The sequence below is a fragment of the Mus pahari genome, chromosome 5 (assembly GCF_900095145.1).
Source record: "Mus pahari chromosome 5, PAHARI_EIJ_v1.1, whole genome shotgun sequence".
Taxonomy (NCBI): Eukaryota; Metazoa; Chordata; class Mammalia; order Rodentia; family Muridae; genus Mus; species Mus pahari.
The window spans coordinates 14,460,435-14,481,597 of NC_034594.1; the positions used below are offsets into that span (position 1 = coordinate 14,460,435).

General features: G+C 46.6%; 2 protein-coding genes across 2 annotated transcripts in view; both read right to left on the reverse strand.

The window, feature by feature from the left end:
* Positions 1-1,553: 1,553 nt before the first annotated feature.
* Positions 1,554-12,834, reverse strand: Bag2 (BCL2 associated athanogene 2). Its single transcript, XM_021198977.2, has 3 exons — positions 12,671-12,834; positions 4,487-4,596; positions 1,554-3,179 (listed from the first exon to the last, which is right to left on the reverse strand). Exons 1-3 carry the CDS (start codon positions 12,781-12,783, stop codon positions 2,770-2,772), a joined length of 633 nt encoding a protein of 210 aa, XP_021054636.1. The 5' UTR covers positions 12,784-12,834; the 3' UTR covers positions 1,554-2,769.
* Positions 12,835-16,660: 3,826 nt separating this feature from the next.
* Znf451 (zinc finger protein 451) overlaps positions 16,661-21,163 on the reverse strand; it is a 54,371-nt gene continuing 49,868 nt past the window's right edge. Inside the window, exons 14-15 of the mRNA XM_021197250.1 lie at positions 20,968-21,033; positions 16,661-17,112 (exon numbers count right to left, since the gene is read on the reverse strand). Of these exons, the coding sequence (XP_021052909.1) occupies positions 17,066-17,112; positions 20,968-21,033 (113 nt within the window). The 3' untranslated portion in view covers positions 16,661-17,065. The remainder of the gene's footprint in view (positions 17,113-20,967; positions 21,034-21,163) is intronic.

Below are 21,163 nucleotides of genomic sequence, written 5' to 3' on the forward strand. Positions count from 1 at the left end.
CACAACTGTCTGTAACGTCAGTCCTAGGGGATCAGTGTTTTCCAAAGACATAGGCCTACATTCAGGTAAAACACCCAGGCTCATAAAAGAAAATAATGAAAAATGAAACTCCACAAGAGTTGACCACCTCTCTCACTATGGAGCCCTGACTAGCCTGGAACTCACTATGTAGACCAGGCTGACCTTGAACTCAGTATAGGTCTGCCTGTTTCTGCCTCCCAAGTGCTGAGTGAGATTAAAGGCCTGTACCATCATACCCATGAGTATCACTTCTAGGGTGAAGTCTAAACACTTTAAAGATTTATTTATTTATTATATGTAAGTACACGGTAGCTGTCTTCAGACACTCTAGAAGAGGGTGTCAGATCTGGTTACGGGTGGTCGTGAGCCACCATGTGGTTGCTGGGATTTGAACTCAGGACCTTCGGCAGAGCAGTCGGGTGCTCTTACCCACTGAGCCATCTCACCAGCCCAAATCTAAACACTTTAATGAGGACATGGACCGACCTCCACTCTGTGTGGGTGTGTGTGTGATTCAGCCTAGCGTCTTCCCCACTGTGGCCCGAGCCACCCCTGGCTCCTGTTTGACAGCATGAGGACCCAGAAGCCTAAGGACCACTCTGCCTTTAGTTGATGAGTGTGCATAGGCTGCTCCCAGCATCTCTTGTAGGTCCTGTAAGCACCCACACTACAGAAGGCAAAGGCAGAAAGCTGCTTTGTAAGAGCGAGGGTAGAGGGGTCTTGGGAAGCAGAACCTTGTGGGGCTAGCACAAGGGCTGTCCTAGTGCATCACTTGGGGCAACTCACAACTGCCTGTAACTCCAGCTCTAGGGTACTGCATGCCTTCTTCTGGTCTCTGGGTGTGCACACCACCAACACACAAACACACACCACCAACACACACACACCACCAACACACACACACCACCAACACACCCACACACCACCAACACACACACACCACCAACACACACACACACCACCAACACACACACACACATAGGGAATACAAAGGTCAAGGAGGTGGCCAGACTGTGATGGAGGCTCTGGTGGGTACGGACTGAGTGAGGTGGGCATATTTTACCAGGGTGCAAAGGAATCAGACGCTGACATTTGAGAACCTACGGGAAATGGGTATACTTTTTTAAAATGTGGTTTTTGTTTGTTTGTTTGTTTGCTTGCTTTTACAGTTTAAGAAGCTGGTGAAGAACCAGGTGACAGAAAATATCTTACCAGTGAGCCTCTGGCGACAGGCATCAAGCCTGCTGGCCTCAAGTGGTAATAGCTTTCCCTAGAGGCTACCTTAGCACTTGGGGACAGGGAGTTCAGCTCAGTAATGTCTGCAGGGAGTATGACAGTCCATATAAGTAGCAGGTCACAGTAGCTGAGGGCTTGGTGCGTCAGCAGCATATTTACCTTTAATTAGAACTCAGAAAGATGACCACGCTGGCCAGCCTTCTTAGGAAACAAGTACCCATTAAATAGAAGGCTTTGTGTCTGACGGTAGAAAAATAATGCCCAATGCTATAAGTTCAGCGAAATGGATTCTTTTAATCACTGAAGACAGTACAAACTGATATAACTTATAAAAACTTAGAAATATGTTTCTAGGCCATGAAAATGTATATATCCTTTGGCCTAATGAACCCATTAATGGAATTTTATACAAAAAAGACCAAGGACAGAATAAAGCTCAGCGGACATAAGTATGTTGTAGTCACAGCAACAAATTGAAACCATCCAACTGCCCACAGGGAAGAGGTTGGGTAAGAGCTCCCACTGTGCGCGCGAGCTCAAGGCAGCATATTAAGAAGGTGGTCAGTGCTGGCCCTGGAGGGGTGCCCTGCAGAATACAGGGTGGGGGCGGAGCTTCACAGTGGTAAAATGAAGGTGGGCCCCTCACATTTGTTATGCTTCCATACATACCTAAAAATACATGGTATGAGATGCATATGCATAGAGAAAACAGATGCCCAAAACATGGAGAACATACAGGGTAAAGGTATGATGTGTTTATCCTTCTAGGCACACTGTGTGCTGTGAGTGTACTACTCAAGGGCTGGGTGTTCTGTTCACACCAAGGTGTGAATACACTGCTCTAGGGACTGGGTGCTCGGTTCACACTGCTGTGAGTACACTGTTCCAGGGGCTGGGTGTCCTGTTCACTGTGGTGTGAATGCACTGCTCCAGGGCTGGGTGTTCTGTTCACACTGGTGTGAGTGTACTGCTCCAGGGCTGGGTGTTCTGTTCACACTATGGTGTGAGTGCACCACTCCAGGGCTGGGTGTTCTGTTCACACTGTGGTGTGAGTGCACTGCTCCAGGGGCTGGGTGTTCTGTTCACACTGTGATGTGAGTGCACTGCTCCAGGGACTGGGTGTTCTGTTCACACTGTGTAGTGAGTGCACTGCTCCAGGGGCTGGGTGCTCTGTGCTGAAGTCAAGGAAAGGGCAGTGGTACTGTTGCTGCTCCTCCCTCACTTTCTTATTCCCCACCACACACTATGTGTGCATCTTCAGAAGTTAAATATATAGTGCTAGAGTCCAGTTCAAGACGGGAACACTGTCCAAAACTTCAAAGTAGGTGACTGAAATACTTGTAGTGTTAAGTGTTACCTGTGTCTGCTGAGTGTCTGCTGACACTGGAATACTTCCCCATCTGAAATAATTACCAACATCAATTAAGTGGTTATGCCTAACATAGAGACCTAGCTATTGAAAATAGTCATTTTCTTTTCTACATCTTTTGTAAGGGCCGGTGAGTTCGAAGGCTAATTAAACTTGCCGTCTGTGTTTTGCAGGCTTTTGCAGCCAGCTCCTTTAGCATGCTCTAGTAGTTTAATGGCCTTGTCAGAGTTGTCAATGTTCCTCAGCAGCGTCTCCAATCGCCTCTTGATTTTCTTCTGATCCTCAAGAGCGCAACCGATGACTATCGATTGAAACTTCTGGTCCACCGGCCCAGGTGGCACCTCCGATGAGCAGGCACTGTAAAGTGACATTAAGTGGCTCTTGGCATTCCCCAGGTCATCCAGGAACTTACTGACCACCTCGTCTATAATCTTCGTGGCGTGCTTTAAGGATTCCTCCTGCTGGGGGTTTCGGATCGTTTCCACCGAGACCTCAACCGTGAGGGTCCGGCCCATCAGACGGTTGGCAGTCAGGTTTAGTTCCTCTCTTTCTCCTAGACACGAAACATCAGTCAGTATGAGGCAGAAACTTCCCACGTCAGCAATGCCATAGCATGCACTCGCACTATCTCTAGTTTCTGTAAGCACTCCTGTGAATTTTTCTAAAGGTAAAAGCCAAAGGTACGACGGCATATCAGCATAACTGAGGAAGTGTTAGATTATAGAGCAGAGAACTCCTTCCCCGAAAGTCCCCACACAGTTAGGGCCAGAGATCACCCTGAGTCTGTATGTCCACAGAAGGCAGAGGCATGGGCAGCTGGGAAGAGCCAAGCAAATTCCGAGCAAGCAGAGGTCAGCCAGGATGGCTAGGGCTCACGGCGGGGGCGGGGACACGGGGGGATCGACGTGGCCTATAGCATGTGCATGTTCATCAGAATACACCACCCACTGCCAGATGAGAAAGAACAATGGGAGTGGAGGGCCAGTGGGCTCCTCAGCAAGTCCTCCTCCTCCTCCCCAGCAGCCACACTCAAGCTGACCTTGGCCAGCGACTGGAAGCTGTGGCAGCCATGAACTCTGGTAACATTTCAAGATTTACACAGGGGACTGGTGAGATGGCTCAGCGGTTAAAAGCACTGACTGCTCTTCCCGAGTTCAAATCCCAGCAACCACGTGGTGGCTCACAACCATCCCTAATGAGATCTGATGCCCTCTTCTGGGGTGTCTGAAGACAGCTACAGTGTACTTACATATAATAAATAAATCTCAAGATTTACCACAAAACTGTCAACAACTCCTGTCTTTTCCAGTTCCAGAACTCTCTTAGTCGTTGATCTTTGACCACAATGATAAGTAGACAGGCTAGGCAGGACCCATTGTGGATGGACAGCATTTTGGATCTGGGAATTTAGCTGCTTATCTCTGCAGCTCTCTAGCTCACTGTCTCCGGGCTGCCATACTGCTCAGATGACTGTGACAATGCATTTGCTGGCCTTGCCTTAGATACCTCGATTAGTCTGTACTTTTACCTAGTCCCTCCGCTTTTACTGTACCTGCAGTCAGGACCTTGTAAAAAAAAAAAAAAACTGTGTTCCTGAGGTGAGCTGCGGGGCTGAGCTACCTGCCCACCCTGCTGGTGCTCACACGGCTTCTCCCACCATCCCTTCCACTGTGGGGGGAGCACTGAAGGGAAGACCACCGACGACAGCGGACCGACGGACAGAGGACCCACAGCTGCAGCTGCACCCCAGCTGCTGTTACTGCTGAGCTGGGCTAGGCACACCCAAAGTCAGGCAAGGCCTGACTCACGCACAGCACAGACTCCCTGGGCCTCTAAGGCCCCTCTGGAAACAGCTCTCACCATCGCTAATCTGCCTCATGTCCTGGCTGTTCTGGATGCTGTGGATCATCTCCAGAAGGACTTCTTTCTCCTGTTCAACAGCCGTAGCTGCGTCTCTCAAAGCTTCCACCCTGTGTGAGTTGGCAAAACAAAACAGTTGTTATAGGGACAGTGTCCTTATTGTTAATTGTCCTCAGCTGCCATCTCAGTCAGCTCAAGTTTAAAGGACAGCAAGAACACTTTTAAAAATGTATTTCTTAGTTGCCAGGCAAGATAAGACTCGCCTTTAATCCCAGGAAGGTAGACCTCCGAGTTTGGGGGCCACCCCAGTCTACGGAGAGAATGCTAGGGCAGCCAGGGCTACACAGAGAAACCTTGTCTCAGAAAGAAAACAAGTGAATGGCATTACTTTAAAACAGTTTCTTCCCTGGGTGGTACTGTTCTGTCAAAGGCAGGCCCAGAACTCGCAGCAATCCTCCTGCCTTGGTGCTTGGGCAGTAGGCAGCAGTCACTCTCTCTGGCTGTGTGCTCAGCTGTTTCTTGCTCGGGGCATCATTAGACTCAATGCTCATTTATGTGGATTTGTTCTTTAAAAATCTCTATTAGTACATTTGGATTTTGAATTTGTAGCGCTCTCTCTCTCTCTCTCTCTCTCTCTCTCTCTCTCTCTCTCTCTCTCTCCCACTCTCGATCTGTCCCACTCTTTCCGGCTTACTCTTCAGAAACACCCGGTTCCTGGGGATCCGTGCTGCACTGTCATGTGTAGAGCTTCTGATTCTCTTCACTCTGACCACTCAGAGATGGCCACTCACGCTCACTTCAGTGACTTGAGCTGGAGTCTGCATGGTCAACACATTGACTCCTTACTGGTCAGACACGATAATCTCTAATCATCTGTCCTGTGAGCTTTGTTGAAGTTGACCCTCACCGGAGATACCGCCCCCCACCCCTAAGATAAACTCAGAACTCTATGACCAGGCCCTGTGCTCTGTTTCAGCCGCAAGCCCCTGGGATGACCCACATATGTTAGCCTACCCAGCTAAGGGAGCCCCGATTTACTTACAGGTTTGCTGTTATTGCCTGAGTACTTTGGCTGCATGCAAGTGTGTTGTGTATGTGCCCGCAGAGGGCAGAAGAGGGCGCTGACTCCCCTGGAACTGGGTATGGATGGTTGTGATGGACCCTCTACAACAGCGACCAGTGCTCTTAACCACTGAGCCACCTCTCAAACCCTGTTGCTGCTGCTGCTGCTGCTGCTGTTATTACTGCTATTGTTTTGCAACAGGATTTCCCAGTCAGTGTTCCTAACCACTGAGCCATCTCTCCAGCCCTCATTTTCTCCAGTTTTATAGATTCTTTATTAGCTTTTAAATATTCTTCACTGAAGCCTTATGGATTTCTGAGTGCTCTAGAGACCTTGTGGATTTCGTTGCAGAAAATTGTAATTACAACTCGGTCAATTATTACTGCTGGAGACATGCTGTTTTGGCTGGCTCAGCTTACAGCTGGCAGCATCGATAGCATTAAAGTCTAACAGTTGACCTGCCCCGTCTATCATTTCTTCCTAGATGATGATACCATCTTTAAAAAAAACTTTGTGTCTTTAATACAATTGTTGTCTCTTTATAGCATTGACTGATGTCTTCTGGTTCTATTCTAGACAATTGCAGGGATGGGATTTTGCCTTTTCCCAAATTTAAAGGGAAAGCCTCTTAAAGATTTTGGTATAAAACCCTGATTGTACCATAGAACACTTTATTCATTACCACACACACACACACACACACACACACGCACAATTACTGCACACTGAGAACAAACCTAAGGTGTTTGAATCATGAAAAGCAAAAGAAAGCTGGGCAGGGCAGTGGTGGTGCACACCTTTAATCCCAGCACTTGGGAGGCAGAGGCAGGTAGATTTCTGAGTTCGAGGCCAGCCTGGTCTACTGAGTGAATTCCAGGACAGCCAGGGCTATACAGAGAAACCCTGTCTCAAAAAAACCAAAAAGAAAGAAAGGAAGGAAGAAAGGAAAAGGAAAGGAAAGAAAAAAGAAAAAAAAAATCTCACCTATTTAAGAGATTTCTGTTTCCAGGTCACTTTTCTACAGGTTACAGTGACCGAATTTCCAGCTTTTGTAGAGAAATAGTGACAGATGACCCTAGAGGTGAGGCCATGGGCAGGCATTCAAACCAGACCGCTGGCCAGGGAGGGAACTGGTTCACCAACCTTTTATTAGCTCGCATCAACCCCAAGACCTCCATTCTCATCCCCATCACCCACCTGTCAACCCCCAAAATAGCATGTAGCTATTAGGTGTGACACTCACAGCCTGTCTCTAAGTAAAAGCAGACAAGGATTGTATGTACAACTCTGGCCACAATGTAAGGCAGGGCAAGAGCCCCCTCCACTCCCCTGGATTACAGTACTGTCCTCTGGCAGCTACATGGGCCCAGTAGGTAGGAAGGAGGCCCAGCTGGCACGAGGGAGAGATGTCTATAATTAGGAACTCTAATTATGACTCCCTTGTTTAGAGAAATGATGCACAGATGCTCACAGACCAGATTCCATTCTAACACTCGTATTAAATGTGAGATGTCTGCGGGATGAGGGCTGTTCTAAAAAGGGCTCGTGTACAGTAATCGGTTACGGCAGGGAGTCTGTGGAGCTACCACAACAGATGAAAAAGGACACAACTTGGGAGAAAGTTTATCTGTGTATAAAAAACTATTTTGAGCTGGGGTAGAGCTTTGCCATACAGAATGCACTTCGGTTTGTAAAACCTCGGGCTTGATCTCCAGCACTCCGGCATATATATATATATATATATATATATATATATATATATATGTGTGTGTGTGTGTGTGTGTGTGTGTGTGTATACACATATACATTATGTATGTATATATATACATATATACACACACACACACACATATATATACATACAGAGAGAGAGAGAGAGAGAACAAGTGCGTACACACGCAAGGAAGCGACAGGCGGGGGAGGGCATCAGAAAGAGTTCTTTATACATAATGCAAGTTGCCAGTGGGATACACTTGTCTATATATCTATACATTTACCAAGGGCCTTTCATTTGCTGTTTTTACAGCTGTCTTCCTTACACTTAGGATCTTTTAAAAGACTTTCCCCTGGGCAAGACTGTTCGAAGCTTCCCCCTCCTTTCTGTTAAGGAGATTAATACCTCCCTGTGGAGCTTGTCCTAGTCCCAGTTCCTACTGCTGTGGTACATCGCCATAAACAAGAGCGACCTGGGGAGGGAAAGGCTTATTTTCCGGACTCTGCCACATCACAGTTCATCACATCAGACCACAGGGCAGGAACCTGGAGGCGGGAGCTGAGGCAGGGGCCACGAGGACTGTTGCCTCCTTGCTTGCTCAGCTTGCTATCTTATAGAACCCAGGACCCCCAGCCTAAGCACGGCCCCATCCACAAGGCACGGGTTTCTTAAACACAGTCAGTCTAAACCTGTGGATCACAACCCCTCTGGGGGATCAAACAACCCTTTCACAGGGGTCATTTAAGACCACTGGGGAACACAGACTGACATTACAATTCATAACAGTAGCAAAACTACAGGTCTGTGGTTGGGGGACAGACACATCGCAACACGAGGAACTGGATGAAAGGGTTCCAGCGTTAGGAAGTCGAGATCTTGCCTACAGCTTGATCTTTAAAAAAAAAAATTACTTATTTATTTATTTTATGTATGAGTGTTCTACCCACATGTATACCCAAATACCAGAAGAGGGCATCAGACCCCATTACAGATGGTGTGAGTTACCATGTGGTTGCTGGGAATTGAACTCAGGACCTAAGGAAGAGTAGCCCTTGTTCTTAACTGCTGAGCCATCTCTCCAGCCCCCTACAGCTTGATCTTAATAGAGGCATTTTCACAACTGAGAGTTCCTTTTCCTACGTGGCTGTAACTTGTGTTCTTTTCTTTAAAACTAGCCAGGAGAACACTGTTTTGTTTTACACACACACACACACACACACACACACACACACAACCCTACCTCTTCTTTTTTGAGACAAGACCTCCTGTATCCCAGAACACACTTGAACCTCTGCTCCATCTGCTTCTACCCTCTAGTGCTGGTTTTACAAACATATCCCATGCCTGGTTTAGTCCTGGTGTTGGGACCTAGGGCTTCATGGTTACTAAGTCAGCATTCTTCATTGCTTGGCTTGTTTAAGAACAGTCGCACTTATTACCAGCTATTGCTGTACTCAAAACTTGATTCACGCCGGGCGTGGTGGCACACACCTTTAATCCCAGCACTTGGGGGGCAGAGGCAGGCGAATTTCTGAGTTCAAGGCCAGCCTGGTCTACAGAGTGAGTTCCAGGACAGCCAGGGCTACACAGAGAAACCCTGTCTCAAAAAACAAAACAAAACAAAACAAAAAACTCGATTCACAAAAAGTTGCCTATGTAGCTTTCCCATTAGTTTGCAATTAGTGACTGATCCTTAAATACTGCCTGCCTCCCTCTCTATCACTTCTCAAGTAGCTGGGATAGACATATATAAACACAGTACACTCAGGCGATGATTCTTCTCTAGTTGGCAAGGGGCAGTTCTGTGTGGACTGGGATCCAGGGACCAGCTGCATGTGTTACCTGTTCAAACCGGGAAAGAACACATCCTCACAAAGCAGCTGACTGGGCGGAGCTTCTAGAAAATTCCACATCACCCTAAGCAGGCTTTGGCAAGGGTATTGTAGGAAGAATTTTCACAAGCATAAAGCTGGAGCACCCTCACCTGGTCCCCAGCCCGCAGGTGTCTCCTGAGCCTGCCGTGGCGGTGAAAGTATAAAATGTCAGGTGCAGGCAGTCGTCCCTAAACAGCAGCTCACAAAACTGCAAACCAGCCACCAGCCGTGTGAGGAACTACTGCTGACTTTGCGGGAATTTCCTCCCCCCTCCCCACCCCACCCCCACCCCCAGACACCAATGATAAGGAGACCTCGGCTGTGGCCGAACAAAGCAAAGCACGATTTAAGTTTAACAAGGTGACTGACTGAACTGAGAAATTCAACCGATACCATGACGTCAGCACGCGCTGGCTTTGCGGCAGCCAATCTGTACGTACTGTCACGAACACGGGCTCATTTGGCAATGACAAAATTGCGTGCTTTCATTAACAGGGAGGCGGCTGCCTGTGGATTTATGTGAAGGGGGCTTTTTCTAAAACATGTTCTTAAACTCATAGACCAGGCTCCATGTGAGACCCTGGGCATCCCGATACTGTCAGGAATTGGTTTTCCCAGTCATCAAAATGCTTGTATTTCATTCACTGTCACTAACCAGTAAGGCAAGTCCCTCATTTTCTTCCTATCCCCTATCCCCAGACAGGGTCTCATGTGTCCCAGGCTGACCCAGAACTCCTTACGTAGCCCAGGATGACCAAATCCTCATGAATTAGGATTTGGGCTATGGGCATGCACCACTATGCTGGTTTTCTGGAGCCAGAAATCAAACCCAGGCTTGTGAACATGCTAGACAAACATCCTTTCAATTAAGACCCATCACAGCCCAGCGCTCTCATTGCTAAAAGATAATGCCTTCCTCTCCCAGGGGCTTTATAAGATTGAAATTATAGTGTACACAAAAGTGATTCTTTCTAAATTACAGACTGTAGCTCCAAATTAAATATGGTGTCAACTTGCTTCATGGGTCCTGGAACTCTGGTGCATCCTAACAGGAACCTTACACAGTAAGAAACCAAAGCAGGCGGGCAGCCCATTTCCCTGGCTCCCGCTGGCAGTCACCTTTTCCTGGCTGAGTGAATGGGAAAGGAGCTGCTCATTGCGGGCTGGATCGGTTTGGGAGATGTGTCAAGAGCCCACCTCCCAGACCTGCCAATCATTTATCCCTCCTTGGCCAATGTCCAAACCCCAGCCCGAGCAGCTACTTGATAACTGGCACGTTCTAGGTCTTCGTTTACTGAATCAAATGCTAAATCAATTTTCTCCTCCTTTAGTAAAATCATATTCATTCACGTATCAGCTGGACAGTTTGAAAAGTGATATTCAAGAGCAGGACAAATGGTGTTGGCCTGAGCAGCCGGTCTTCCTGTGTTCCTAGGCGAAGTCCACTGCTCTGAAGCACACTGTATCTGTCTGAGCTTCAAGTTCTCATCTGTACAATACAGATAACGGTAACTCCCACAGAGACACGCGGCCTAGCCTACAGACTGATGCTAACATGGATTATTTATAACCACTAAAAAGGACAGTATTTAGCCTCAGCAAGTGCAGAATCCCCATAGAACTGGACATGAAAACCAGGAAAGGGCAGGATTATCTTTTTAGAGAAAGCACCACAGGAAAGGAGATGTAGTAAAAAAAAATTTTTTAATGTAAGAATATTTTAATGTAAAACTATTTTTAATTGTAATAATATAAGCCATTAAAAATCAATGGCACCCTTTACTAGCTTGCAAAACAGGGCTAAACATTTTAAAGCATTTTAGACGCTCCAGAGGTCAGTGCATCCTGCAGGACAGAAAGCCTTTGGTGTGGTTTCAGTCTCACGAGAGAACAGACTTTTGCTGTTCACAGAACCCATTCACCTGAATGGAAGCTGCGCGCTGGCGACGATCCAGTGACTCCCAGTAGTACCCCGTCCACTGCTGTCCTCAGATATATACAGTAAGAAAGCTAGGGGGAAGTCACAGGAGCATCGTCCCCGTATTTAAAAAGTCTAATTTTGAATAGTGTCGTGCTCTGTGGCACTGTCCAGGTGGCTTCTAAAAAGGGCCCCTAAACCTTACCAGGCAGCATCTCTTTCTATTTCTTTGCCCTTTCTGACATACTTCTAAGCGCGCATTACGTTTTTAAGGGAGAAACAAGACTTACAGAAATCTGCAGTTACTGGTAAAGGCCTTGAACCATTAAACACAGAAATAAACCCCCTTCCAAGCAACTGTTAATAAGTAACATAATTTAATGCCTTATGTGGGGTAGCCAGGATTCCTTTGATAGTAATCAGACATTAGAATATCTATGCAAACCCCAGACTTTCAAGAGGCCCCCAGGAGAAGAGGTAGGATTCAGCACACAGGATCGGTTAACTAAAGGTTCAGAACAATGACTCAGCTTGAGGAGTCACAACTTCCTGAACCCTTTCAAGGAAAAAAATCGGAGCAGTTGGGAATATACTGTCAAAGGTCAGAGCCTACCTCGCACAAGGAAACATTCCCCTCTCTTCAGAGGGGCTTTAAAGCTGAGCCCTCTTTCTCAGCGCAGGTCCCTTTGTCTCCCTCCGGGTTGGGGGACATAGGGTTCAGGTTTCTCTTGTGGCTACTCAGAGACAGTGAAAGTTTTCTCCTAATAGTAACAATAATGAGCGCCTCACGCGTAACAAACACTGCTTATATTTTTTTTTCTGTGCAGACATACTTCCCTGTGTTTGGTGGCTGCGTGGAGGGAGATGAAGACTCTTATAATTTTGGATCATAGTCTTCTGCTTACGCAGAACCCGGAGAAAACTAGGGAACAACGTGTGTCAGGGGATCTTGATAAGATTTTCATGGAACAACACGGGCACATGATCAAAACTTGCACAACTTTGGAGACGTTAGCATTTCCACCAGATACATAAGGGCTCATGTGGTTAAAGCCAGCCAAGCGTTCACAGCATTTGCTAGTAGTATTCATGAGTTAGAAATTTTACGACAAGGCTGTCCCCGTGTCAGAATCTTAGGGAAGAGTGTGACTCCTGCCTTTGGTGTTTTCAGGCCTGCGACTGGCACTTCCAAGGTGTCAGCGGTGTCTTCTAAATGTACAACAAACACGGACGGACTGCAGAGGGCATTGCACGTGGCTGAGAGAATGAAGGATGGTATCCAACTTCCATACCTCGCAGGGTCCCGCATGAGTCCGATTCTCGATGATCCCCGGGAGGGGCCGTCCTGGATCCCCCCCCCCTTACACTTGTGTTACTATGAAGTGATCTGGGGCAAAGAAACTTACTCCAGTGTGGGGTGAGGGGGGGGACCACACCAACCTGCTGTCTCCCTCCTGGAAGCAGGAAAGTTAAAGGCAGAGTGGGGCCGCGCAGAAGATTCTGGAAGTTCTGCAAGCCCCACGCGCTCGCCGGTCTGCCGGGCCGGGGGAGGGGAGCCCACCCGGAGCGCGCCCCCGCCCGCGCTCGCCCCTGTGCGCGCCCCCGCGGCCCTCACCTGAGCTCCAGCTGGTCCAGGCTCTCCAGCAGGCGGCTGGAGCGGTCGGCCATGGACGACGAGCGGCAGAAGCGGCCCTCGTGGGCCTTGGCGCTGATCTTCGCCTGGGCCATGAGCTCCGGGGGTCCTCGGCGTCCGCGGGCAGCAGTGGCGCGAGCCGCACGTCGCCGTCACCGCGGGCGCCGCTGACGCGGACGGCACCGCCCCCACCTCCCCGGCTCTCCACCCCCGAGGCCGCGCGGCCAAACAAGGGCAGGCGCGGTCGCAGCCGGCGGGGACTCCTGGGTGGGGGACCCTGCCCCGGCGCCCAGGGCCTCCGCCGCCGGTCCTCCCAGAAACCACGATTCACAGCAAGGACGAAGTGGGTGCAGCCCGTGACGTGGGAAGAGCAGGAGACAATCCAGTACGCCCTAGGGCAGTCTCTACTTGCTCGACCTGTCCGGTGACCAGGCAGGTTCGGGACAGGACAGGGAAAGCCTGGACCACAGGCTCCAAATAAGGAGAAGCCAAGTGCATCTGTGTTTTCTCGCTTTTCCAATGAAAGGATTATTACTTTCACACATAACTTGTTTGGATCCTCTGCGAATGATATTCAATAGGCTCATATGTCCGAAGCTGCAGAGGTCAGTAGGTCTGAAATACGAAGTTGTGCTTTGTCCTCTCAGTGTACAGGGTACGGAAAATGGAAAACAAAGTTCATTTACATCCTTTACCCAGAACTCAAAGCCCTTAGGTTACTGAGCAGAGACAAGCCCTTTAAGTACAGCTTCTAATATCCTGTCCCCACCCACCCCACCCCGAACTCGTCTTAATATTAATAAAAGGTGGATTGTCTTGGCTTCATTAAATACTGTCATCTCATGACACAAACGTGAAATCTGAACATTTTTGTGGACATCTTGAAAGTCTGAACTTGGGCAGGTGTCAGGTCTAATGTTCCCCTGGAGGCTGACAAGGGGTTGTGTAACTTGGGTCAGAGTGGATTCAAGGCTAGGCTGGGTAGCTTCAGCAAGCACCTGTGTCAAAGGAAAAATAAAAAAGTGGCCGCAGACATAGCTCTATGGCATAGCATCTGCCTCTGTTAGGTTGGCAACGAAGCCAGGCAGCTGTGGAGGTTTGAATGAGATGCCATCTGCGCTCTCTAGTACTTGAACACTTAGTCATCCACCACCACCGGGGAGGACGAGGTGTGGCCTTGCTAGAGGAGGTGCATCACTATGGGCAGGTTTGAAAAGACCAAGCTATTCCCGATGTCTCTCTGCCTCCACTTGGGTCTGAGATCTGAGTGCTCAGGATGTGCCTCTGCGGCCATCACAGACTCAGACCCTCTGGATCTGAGTCCAGTTAAATGCTTTCTTTTACAAGTTGTCTTGGTCATGGTGTCTTATCACAGCAGTAGCAAAGTAACTAAAATGGCAGGTGTCTTCAAATGTTTGTTTTAATGGCCCACACGTTGAACATGCAGAGGCCTCTCCAGACTAAATTGCTACAGGTATGCTCCTGTCTAATGGCCGGTCTAGGCTCTTTTCCTTATATGAACTATGACTTTAAACTGAGCATGCTTTGGAATAGGCATGCTCCTTCATGAATATGTACAGGATTCCTGAAAGAAAAAAAAAACAAACACCTCAGTGCTTCCTGAGCTTGTGGAGAGCTTTGCTTTGGTAATGGCCCTGGGACTCTTCCTGCCTGGTGCAGGTGGCAAATCTTTGCCTTTTACATCCTGGGGGTTGTAAAAGTGAGTCTGGCCTCACAATCGGCAAAACAGGTAATCTTCAGTCACCTAGCCTAGACTGGCCCTGGACTCTTTCACTCTTGTATCCTAGCTACAATCCATTAAGTACCAGCCCTACCTTCAGAGTCCATCCTGATTCCACCAACACATCCTGGTCAGTCTTCACCCGGATGACTGCAGAGCCCCATCTGCTCTCTCAGCATATGTCTTGCCTCTCCCATGTACCCTCAACACACACAGTGTTCACACACAGTAGACTGTATCATAAACTCTCCAAAACCTCCAGTGGCTCACCAGAGTAAACAGAGCAGCGTCTCTCAATGTCAGGGGCCATTGTGGAAGCTTTTCACATGGCTCTTTCCTTAGCCTCCTTCCAATCTTTGCTTAAGCTCATTTATCAGTGAGATTTTTCCTTCTGAGTTGAGCACAGTGGTGCCTATATGCAATCCCAGCAAGCTGGAGGCTAACCTAGGCTGTGCAGCAAGATGCTGCCCCAGATTGATGATCCCCAGAGCTGCAGGTAAGCTCAGTCCCAACCCTATATACATTACCCTCCCTTCTTCAGTCAGCACATTACCCAACAGATAGGGCAATTTTTTTTTTCCCGTTTTTTTTGTTTGTTTGTTTTCTGAGACAGGGTTTCTCTGTGTAGCTCTGGCTGTCCTGGAACTCACTTTGTAGACCAGGCTGGCCTCGAACTCAGAAATCCGCCTGCCTCTGCCTCCCGAGTGCTGGGATTAAAGGCGTGCGCCACCACGCCCGGCCACAAAGCAGTTTTATAACATTTAACATCACTTAGTAAATAGAAATGCAGTTAGTGATAATGACATTTCCTCTTAGTAGTTTCTGAACTACCCCTTTCTTGTCAAACCACAATGTCCAGCTCAAAATGTCTATTACAGCTCAAAATGCTGTGCATGCTGTGTAGACACTGAGCCACATACTTAGCCCAGAAGCTCCCTAAGAGATGGTCCGTACACACCGTGCTTGGATGAGCTCCACATCTTTCAGGGATGCCCATTTTGCTATAACCCCTGCAAGTGTGTCTAAGGCCTGAGGAGTACTTTTAATGGTCTTGCTTGACACCTTAACATAAATGTCAAAGCAGCTTGGGATGCACAGTGACACCAACTTAAAAACAGAAACAGGAGAATGGAGAGATGGCTCAGCAGTTAAAAGCACTAATCTGGAGGTCCTGAGTTCAATTCCCAGCAACCACATGGTAGCTCACAACCATCTGTAATGGGATCCAATGCCCTCATCTGGTGTGTGTGAAGATAGCGACAGTATACCCATATACATGAAATAAAATAAGAAAACAAAAACAGAAGAAAAATAAACTACAGTCTGGTCGATTTTGCAATATGAATAGCAAACTCTCAAGTTATAATATCTACTAAAGTCTATGTAGGGCTACTCAGAAAGCACAAGAGGACGGCGATGTCACAGACCATCCTAGGAGCTCTCCAGGAGAGCCCAAAGAAGGAACACGAAAGACCAGACATTCCATTTCAGACTAAATTATCCAGTGCTGCAGAGAAAAGACAAAATTCAAGCTACATCTTTCTGTTTTAGCAAAAACAAAAGCTTGGGCTGGAGAGATGGCTCAGTGGTTAAGAGCACTGACTGCTTTTCCAGAGGTCCTGAGTTCAATTCCCAGCAACCACATGGTGGCTCACAACCATCTGTAAGGGGATCCGATGCCCTCTTAAGTATACTCACATACATTAAATAAATAAATAAATAAATAAATAAATAAATAAATAAAAGCTTGATATTTAGAAATTTGTTATTTTGTCTTTCTGAGGCAGAGTCTCACCACAGGGTGGTCCTCCTGCCTCAGACTTTGTACTGGAATCACAGGCATGTCCAGCTAGAGAAATGTATTTAATATTGACAAATTATGTCTCAAATATTTTATGTAACATTCCTGCCCAAATAACATGAAACCTACACATTCAGGCAATGAGATGCTGCTTCTTCCACTGGTAAGGTTCTTACTAAAATCTGAAAGGGATAGAAAAGATTTCATCTTAGTTGCTTTAAAGATGTGTTTATTGTAGTAAGGTGCAACTGTACTCAGAACAAGCATACAGCTGCATGATAGCACATGAAACCTCACGGACTTGAATCTGGTTCTGTGATCAATATATATCGCTCTCTTCTAATAATCATAAACAGTCATCTCCAAGGTATATTATACATTAGGGTCACATAACACAGAGAATTTATGGAAAAAGCTGAGTTATGGCACCTTTTATTTATATTCATTTTCACTTCTAAAAAAATAAAACAGTCATTTGTAAAGTACAAAAAAAGATGCGATGCTAAGGAAAGACAGAACTTTACACACGCTTCTCCTTCTAGAAAATGGCTATAACCTAAATGCATGAATTCTACATTAGTTGGAGAAACATGCTACCCATCATATTAGAATATGATTTATGTTTCCATTGGTATGTATTCTCTTTCTTTCATTCATTATTTACACAATAGCACAAAATACAAAGCAAATACGAGATTCTGAACATAGAAAAGAATAAAACGTTTTCAATACATTTATCCTAGTAGATTTCTGGTCTCTTTTAGAAAACAAGGTCAAGATTTCATTTTCCTGAGTCTCTTCAAGGCCACTTGATGTTGTGTGGTAATATCTTTAATTACATTTCCTCAAGACTTCTTCTAATAGCTTCTTCTAATTCCACATCTGCATTAAAAAAATAAAAAAATAAAACAGAGCAGACGGCAGACAAGTAATCATGTGTTGTCTGAGTTTTATTAACACATTTCTTTCCAAGTAGCAAACTTAAAATGCAGTAGAGTTCCTGAATGGCCATAGTCTCTTAAAACTGACTCTTAACAACATAAAAATGTAAAAAGGTGTTAGTGGAGTCCAGCAAGGCAGTGAAAGCCATGAGAAGGTTGCAACAAGACAAAGTTCATCCCTGAGAGAGCAAAGCTGCAGGCACAGGGTCCACTTTTCAGCTTGACTGCTGTGCCTTTCCAATCTATGTATATGCAAGAGGGCCAGACTCTGAAACTAAAAACATAGCTCAGAAGTTAGGAACACCGGCTGTAGCCGGGCGTGGTGGCGCACGCCTTTAGTCCCAGCACTCGGGAGGCAGAGGCAGGCGGATTTCTGAGTTTGAGGCCAGCCTGGTCTACAAAGTGAGTTCCAGGACAGCCAGGGTTATACAGAGAAAACTCTGTCTTGAAAAACCAAAAAAAAAAAAAAAGAACACCGGCTGCTCTTCCAGAGGATCCAGGCTCAACTCCCAGTACCCTCAGGTCCAGTTCCAGGGGATCCGAAACACTCTTCTAGCCTCTGCAGGCACCAGGCATGCACATGGTGCACAGACATACATGCAGGCAAAAACTAATACGCATAAAACAAAAAGAAATTTAAAAAGATGACTCCAGACTCCACTCTGAAGGACACACACTTAATGCCCTCAGGAATCAATAGATAGGGTTTTGCTCTGCCAGAAATGCTCAACTGTGTAGATTGAGAGTAAAAAGGAAGAAGAGCCACAAAATAAGAAAGCAACACACTTGGGGAGAATTCCCAAGGTAGCCCGGAGAGGTGGCTTGGTGGGTGTGCTGGGCACTTGATGGCCTGAGCTTTGTCTCCTGGAGTCCACAGGAGCCCTCTGACTGCCACATGCATGCAGGGATGCACTCCCACTCCCAACACGCACACCCGCACGTAAACATGGCAAACCAACAGAGGGAAATCTGAGGATGTAAGAAAATATGTTAAGTGCTGGCTATGGAACAGGGTGGAAGGAAAGATACTAACGGAAAAAGAGGAGAGCATTGTGGGAGTTTCACTGCCCTCCTCACTGGCCACGCCTGATTAACAGTAAGTACTGTTCGGTAGTCAGCAGTCTCTGCTCTCACTGGGATCCTGGACCCTGACTTCAGAAAGAGCACAGCAGCCCCATATTTAAATCCAAGGCTACCCGAAACATTAACGAAAAGCAGCCATCTACTTCCCCTAACTTAAAACCCTCTCAGGATAAAACATGTACCATGCTGTGCGGGGAAGGGGGTATGTGCTGTACGCCAGAAATTAAAAACCCAACAAAGATTGCAACAAAATACGGTTTTTGCTCATACAATCTACCATTAAGCCCCGGTTAGAAAACTTAGTAACAGAGTCTCTCTGGGAAGTCAGGGCACCCAAAAGTGTCTGGTGTAAGAAGGATTTATGAAGCCATGCATGTGCCTGGACAGGATGTCAGCTCAGAAACCACACGAAGAGCCTTGCATCACTAATTCATCTACGGGCTTGACACACACCGGGCTGGCTGGAGAGGTCCAGCACAGAGTAATCTCCAAAGACAGGGAGAGGTGGGCTTTAGGTTTCTGGAATTCAGGGAAATTTCTGTCAAAAACTAGTCAAAAGCCCAATGGTCACATTAGGAATATAGTTTTTCCAAAACTAGTTTGTAAAAATCAACTGACTAACTGCCTATTGTATCTGTATCAAGAATGGAAGAGGTAGCCAGGTGGTGGTGGGGAGGCAGAGGCAGGTGTAAAAAAGGAAAAAAAAAAAAAAAAGAATGGAAGAGGTAACACTTGATTTCCAGAGGTCATTCTATCAATCCAGCACCATCAATAGCAAAAGAATATAAACACCAAAGTATGCAGGAAGGGCCAGCGACTATTATACAGCCTCTAAGGCAGGCAACTGGATCCAGTGTTTGCATAGCCACTGCATGTCATGTGGCTGCCTGGGTGGTCAGAATTTGATACTGGTTCACAGACAGCAACCTTCACAGGAGGAACAGCTTAGCTTGCACCAACAAAGCAAAAGCCACAAACAAATTTACCTGCCTTTAACACCATCTGTCAAGACAGTGTTGGGGAAGATGAAGACATTAATTTAAGCAGTCCTAAACTTTTTGAGTTTGTCTCAAACAGGTTGTAGTAATCATCCAGTAGCAGGAAGACAGGCTCTGGTGGATCTAACACACTTTTAAGTTCTTACTGTAACTTCATCTATCCAACAAGCAATCATTACTGCTCATGCTATGCTAGGTTCTGGTGAAGCAGAGATAAGCATGGCCTTAACATCATCACCAGGAGCTCAGCAGGGATGATAAGACAACTATTTCAAGTGAACCTGGTATGGTACAGTCACAGCTTTCTACAGATAGCAGCTATAGCTCTGCCCAAAACCAGAGAAATGTATCTGTGTATGTGGTGTTTACCTGTAATCTCTGCTACCAGGGAGGCTGAAGCAGTAAGACTGTGAGTTCAAGGTTGCCTAAACAGTGTAAAAGACAACCATCTCGGCAAAACAAGACAAAAGCAAGGCCAGTAAATCAAACAAATGACATCTGAGCTACGTATTGTGTAGTGTAGCAGTTCTCAGCCTGTGCATCATGACCCTGTGGATGCCAAAGGGGTCGCCTAAGAGCATCAGAAAGCAGATAGTTACACTTTGATTCATAAGAGTAGCAAAATTACAGCTAAGAAGTAGCAAGAAGGGGCTGGAGAGATGGCTCAGTGCTTAAGAGCACCGACTGCTCTTCTGAAGGTCCTGAGTTCAAATCCCAACAACCATATGGTACCTTACAACCATCCATAATGAGATCTGACGCCCTCTTCTGGTGCATCTGAAGACAGCTACAGCGTACTTAGATATAATAATAAATAAATCTTAAAAAAAAAAAGCAGCAGCAAGAAAATAATTTTGTGGCTGATGTCATCCCAGCGTGAGGAACTGTATTAAAGGGTAGCAGCATCAGGAAAGAAGAGAGCCAGTGGTGCAGAGGAAAAGGACAGAATGGTGATTACAGCAAAGAGGAGGGATCAGATCCCCGCCTCGGCAGGGGACGCTGTAGGCCGAGTATTGGACAGAAGGCATCATCGGGAAACACTCACACTGTCTCACCCCTATGGACATGATGCTGGCATTTCAAATCTTACTAGTGGAAAATTTAAGGTACTTTCCTCTGGATTCTTTGATTTGTTAAATGTTTGAGACAGGATCTCATGTAACCCAGACGAGCTTCCAGATTATTGACAGCCAAGGGTGGCCTTAAGTGTCTGATACTGTCTCTGTTAACTTCCACATCTGGCTTTATGCAGCATACTGGGCAAGCACTTCACCAACTGAGCTATGTCTCCAGCATGTTACTTGAAATTTTTAACAGTAATTCTTTCCCTAAAGTAAAAACCATAAAAACATTCAATGTCCTAACTATAAAATAGATTGCAAAAATAACAAAATGGGGGAGGTTCTGAAATATACCCAGTTGCACACAATGCAGATTGACCAGGGTAGCCAGAAACTCACAAAAGTCAAACATCCCAATATGTGAGTAGTTAAAATTCACAATTCTGACTGCCATTTCCTGGAATTAGTCACAGGTTTTAAAATAAAGGCTGCAAAAGCATGCTACTGTGTTCCAGCCTTCAATGATTAGGTCTTCTTTTCAATTATCGCATGGAAAGAAGCATTTTTTTAGAGGAAGTAATACTGGGACAGTGAAGGCAAGGGGAGTTGTTAAAGATGACACCACACACTCGGGCAGCAGGAATGCGGTCTTACCCTCCGTGGCCCTGAGCTCCTCTGCTGGAGATCCTTTCACCCCCGAGCTGTCATCGCTGTCACACTCTGTAAGATAGAAACACAAAGGCAGCTCTGAAAACACCGTGTCCTGCATTTCATCTTCAAACTCCTGCCCCAGGTGTGAATCACCATGCTTAGCCAAATGATAGTATTTTCAAAGATTTTCTCATACCAA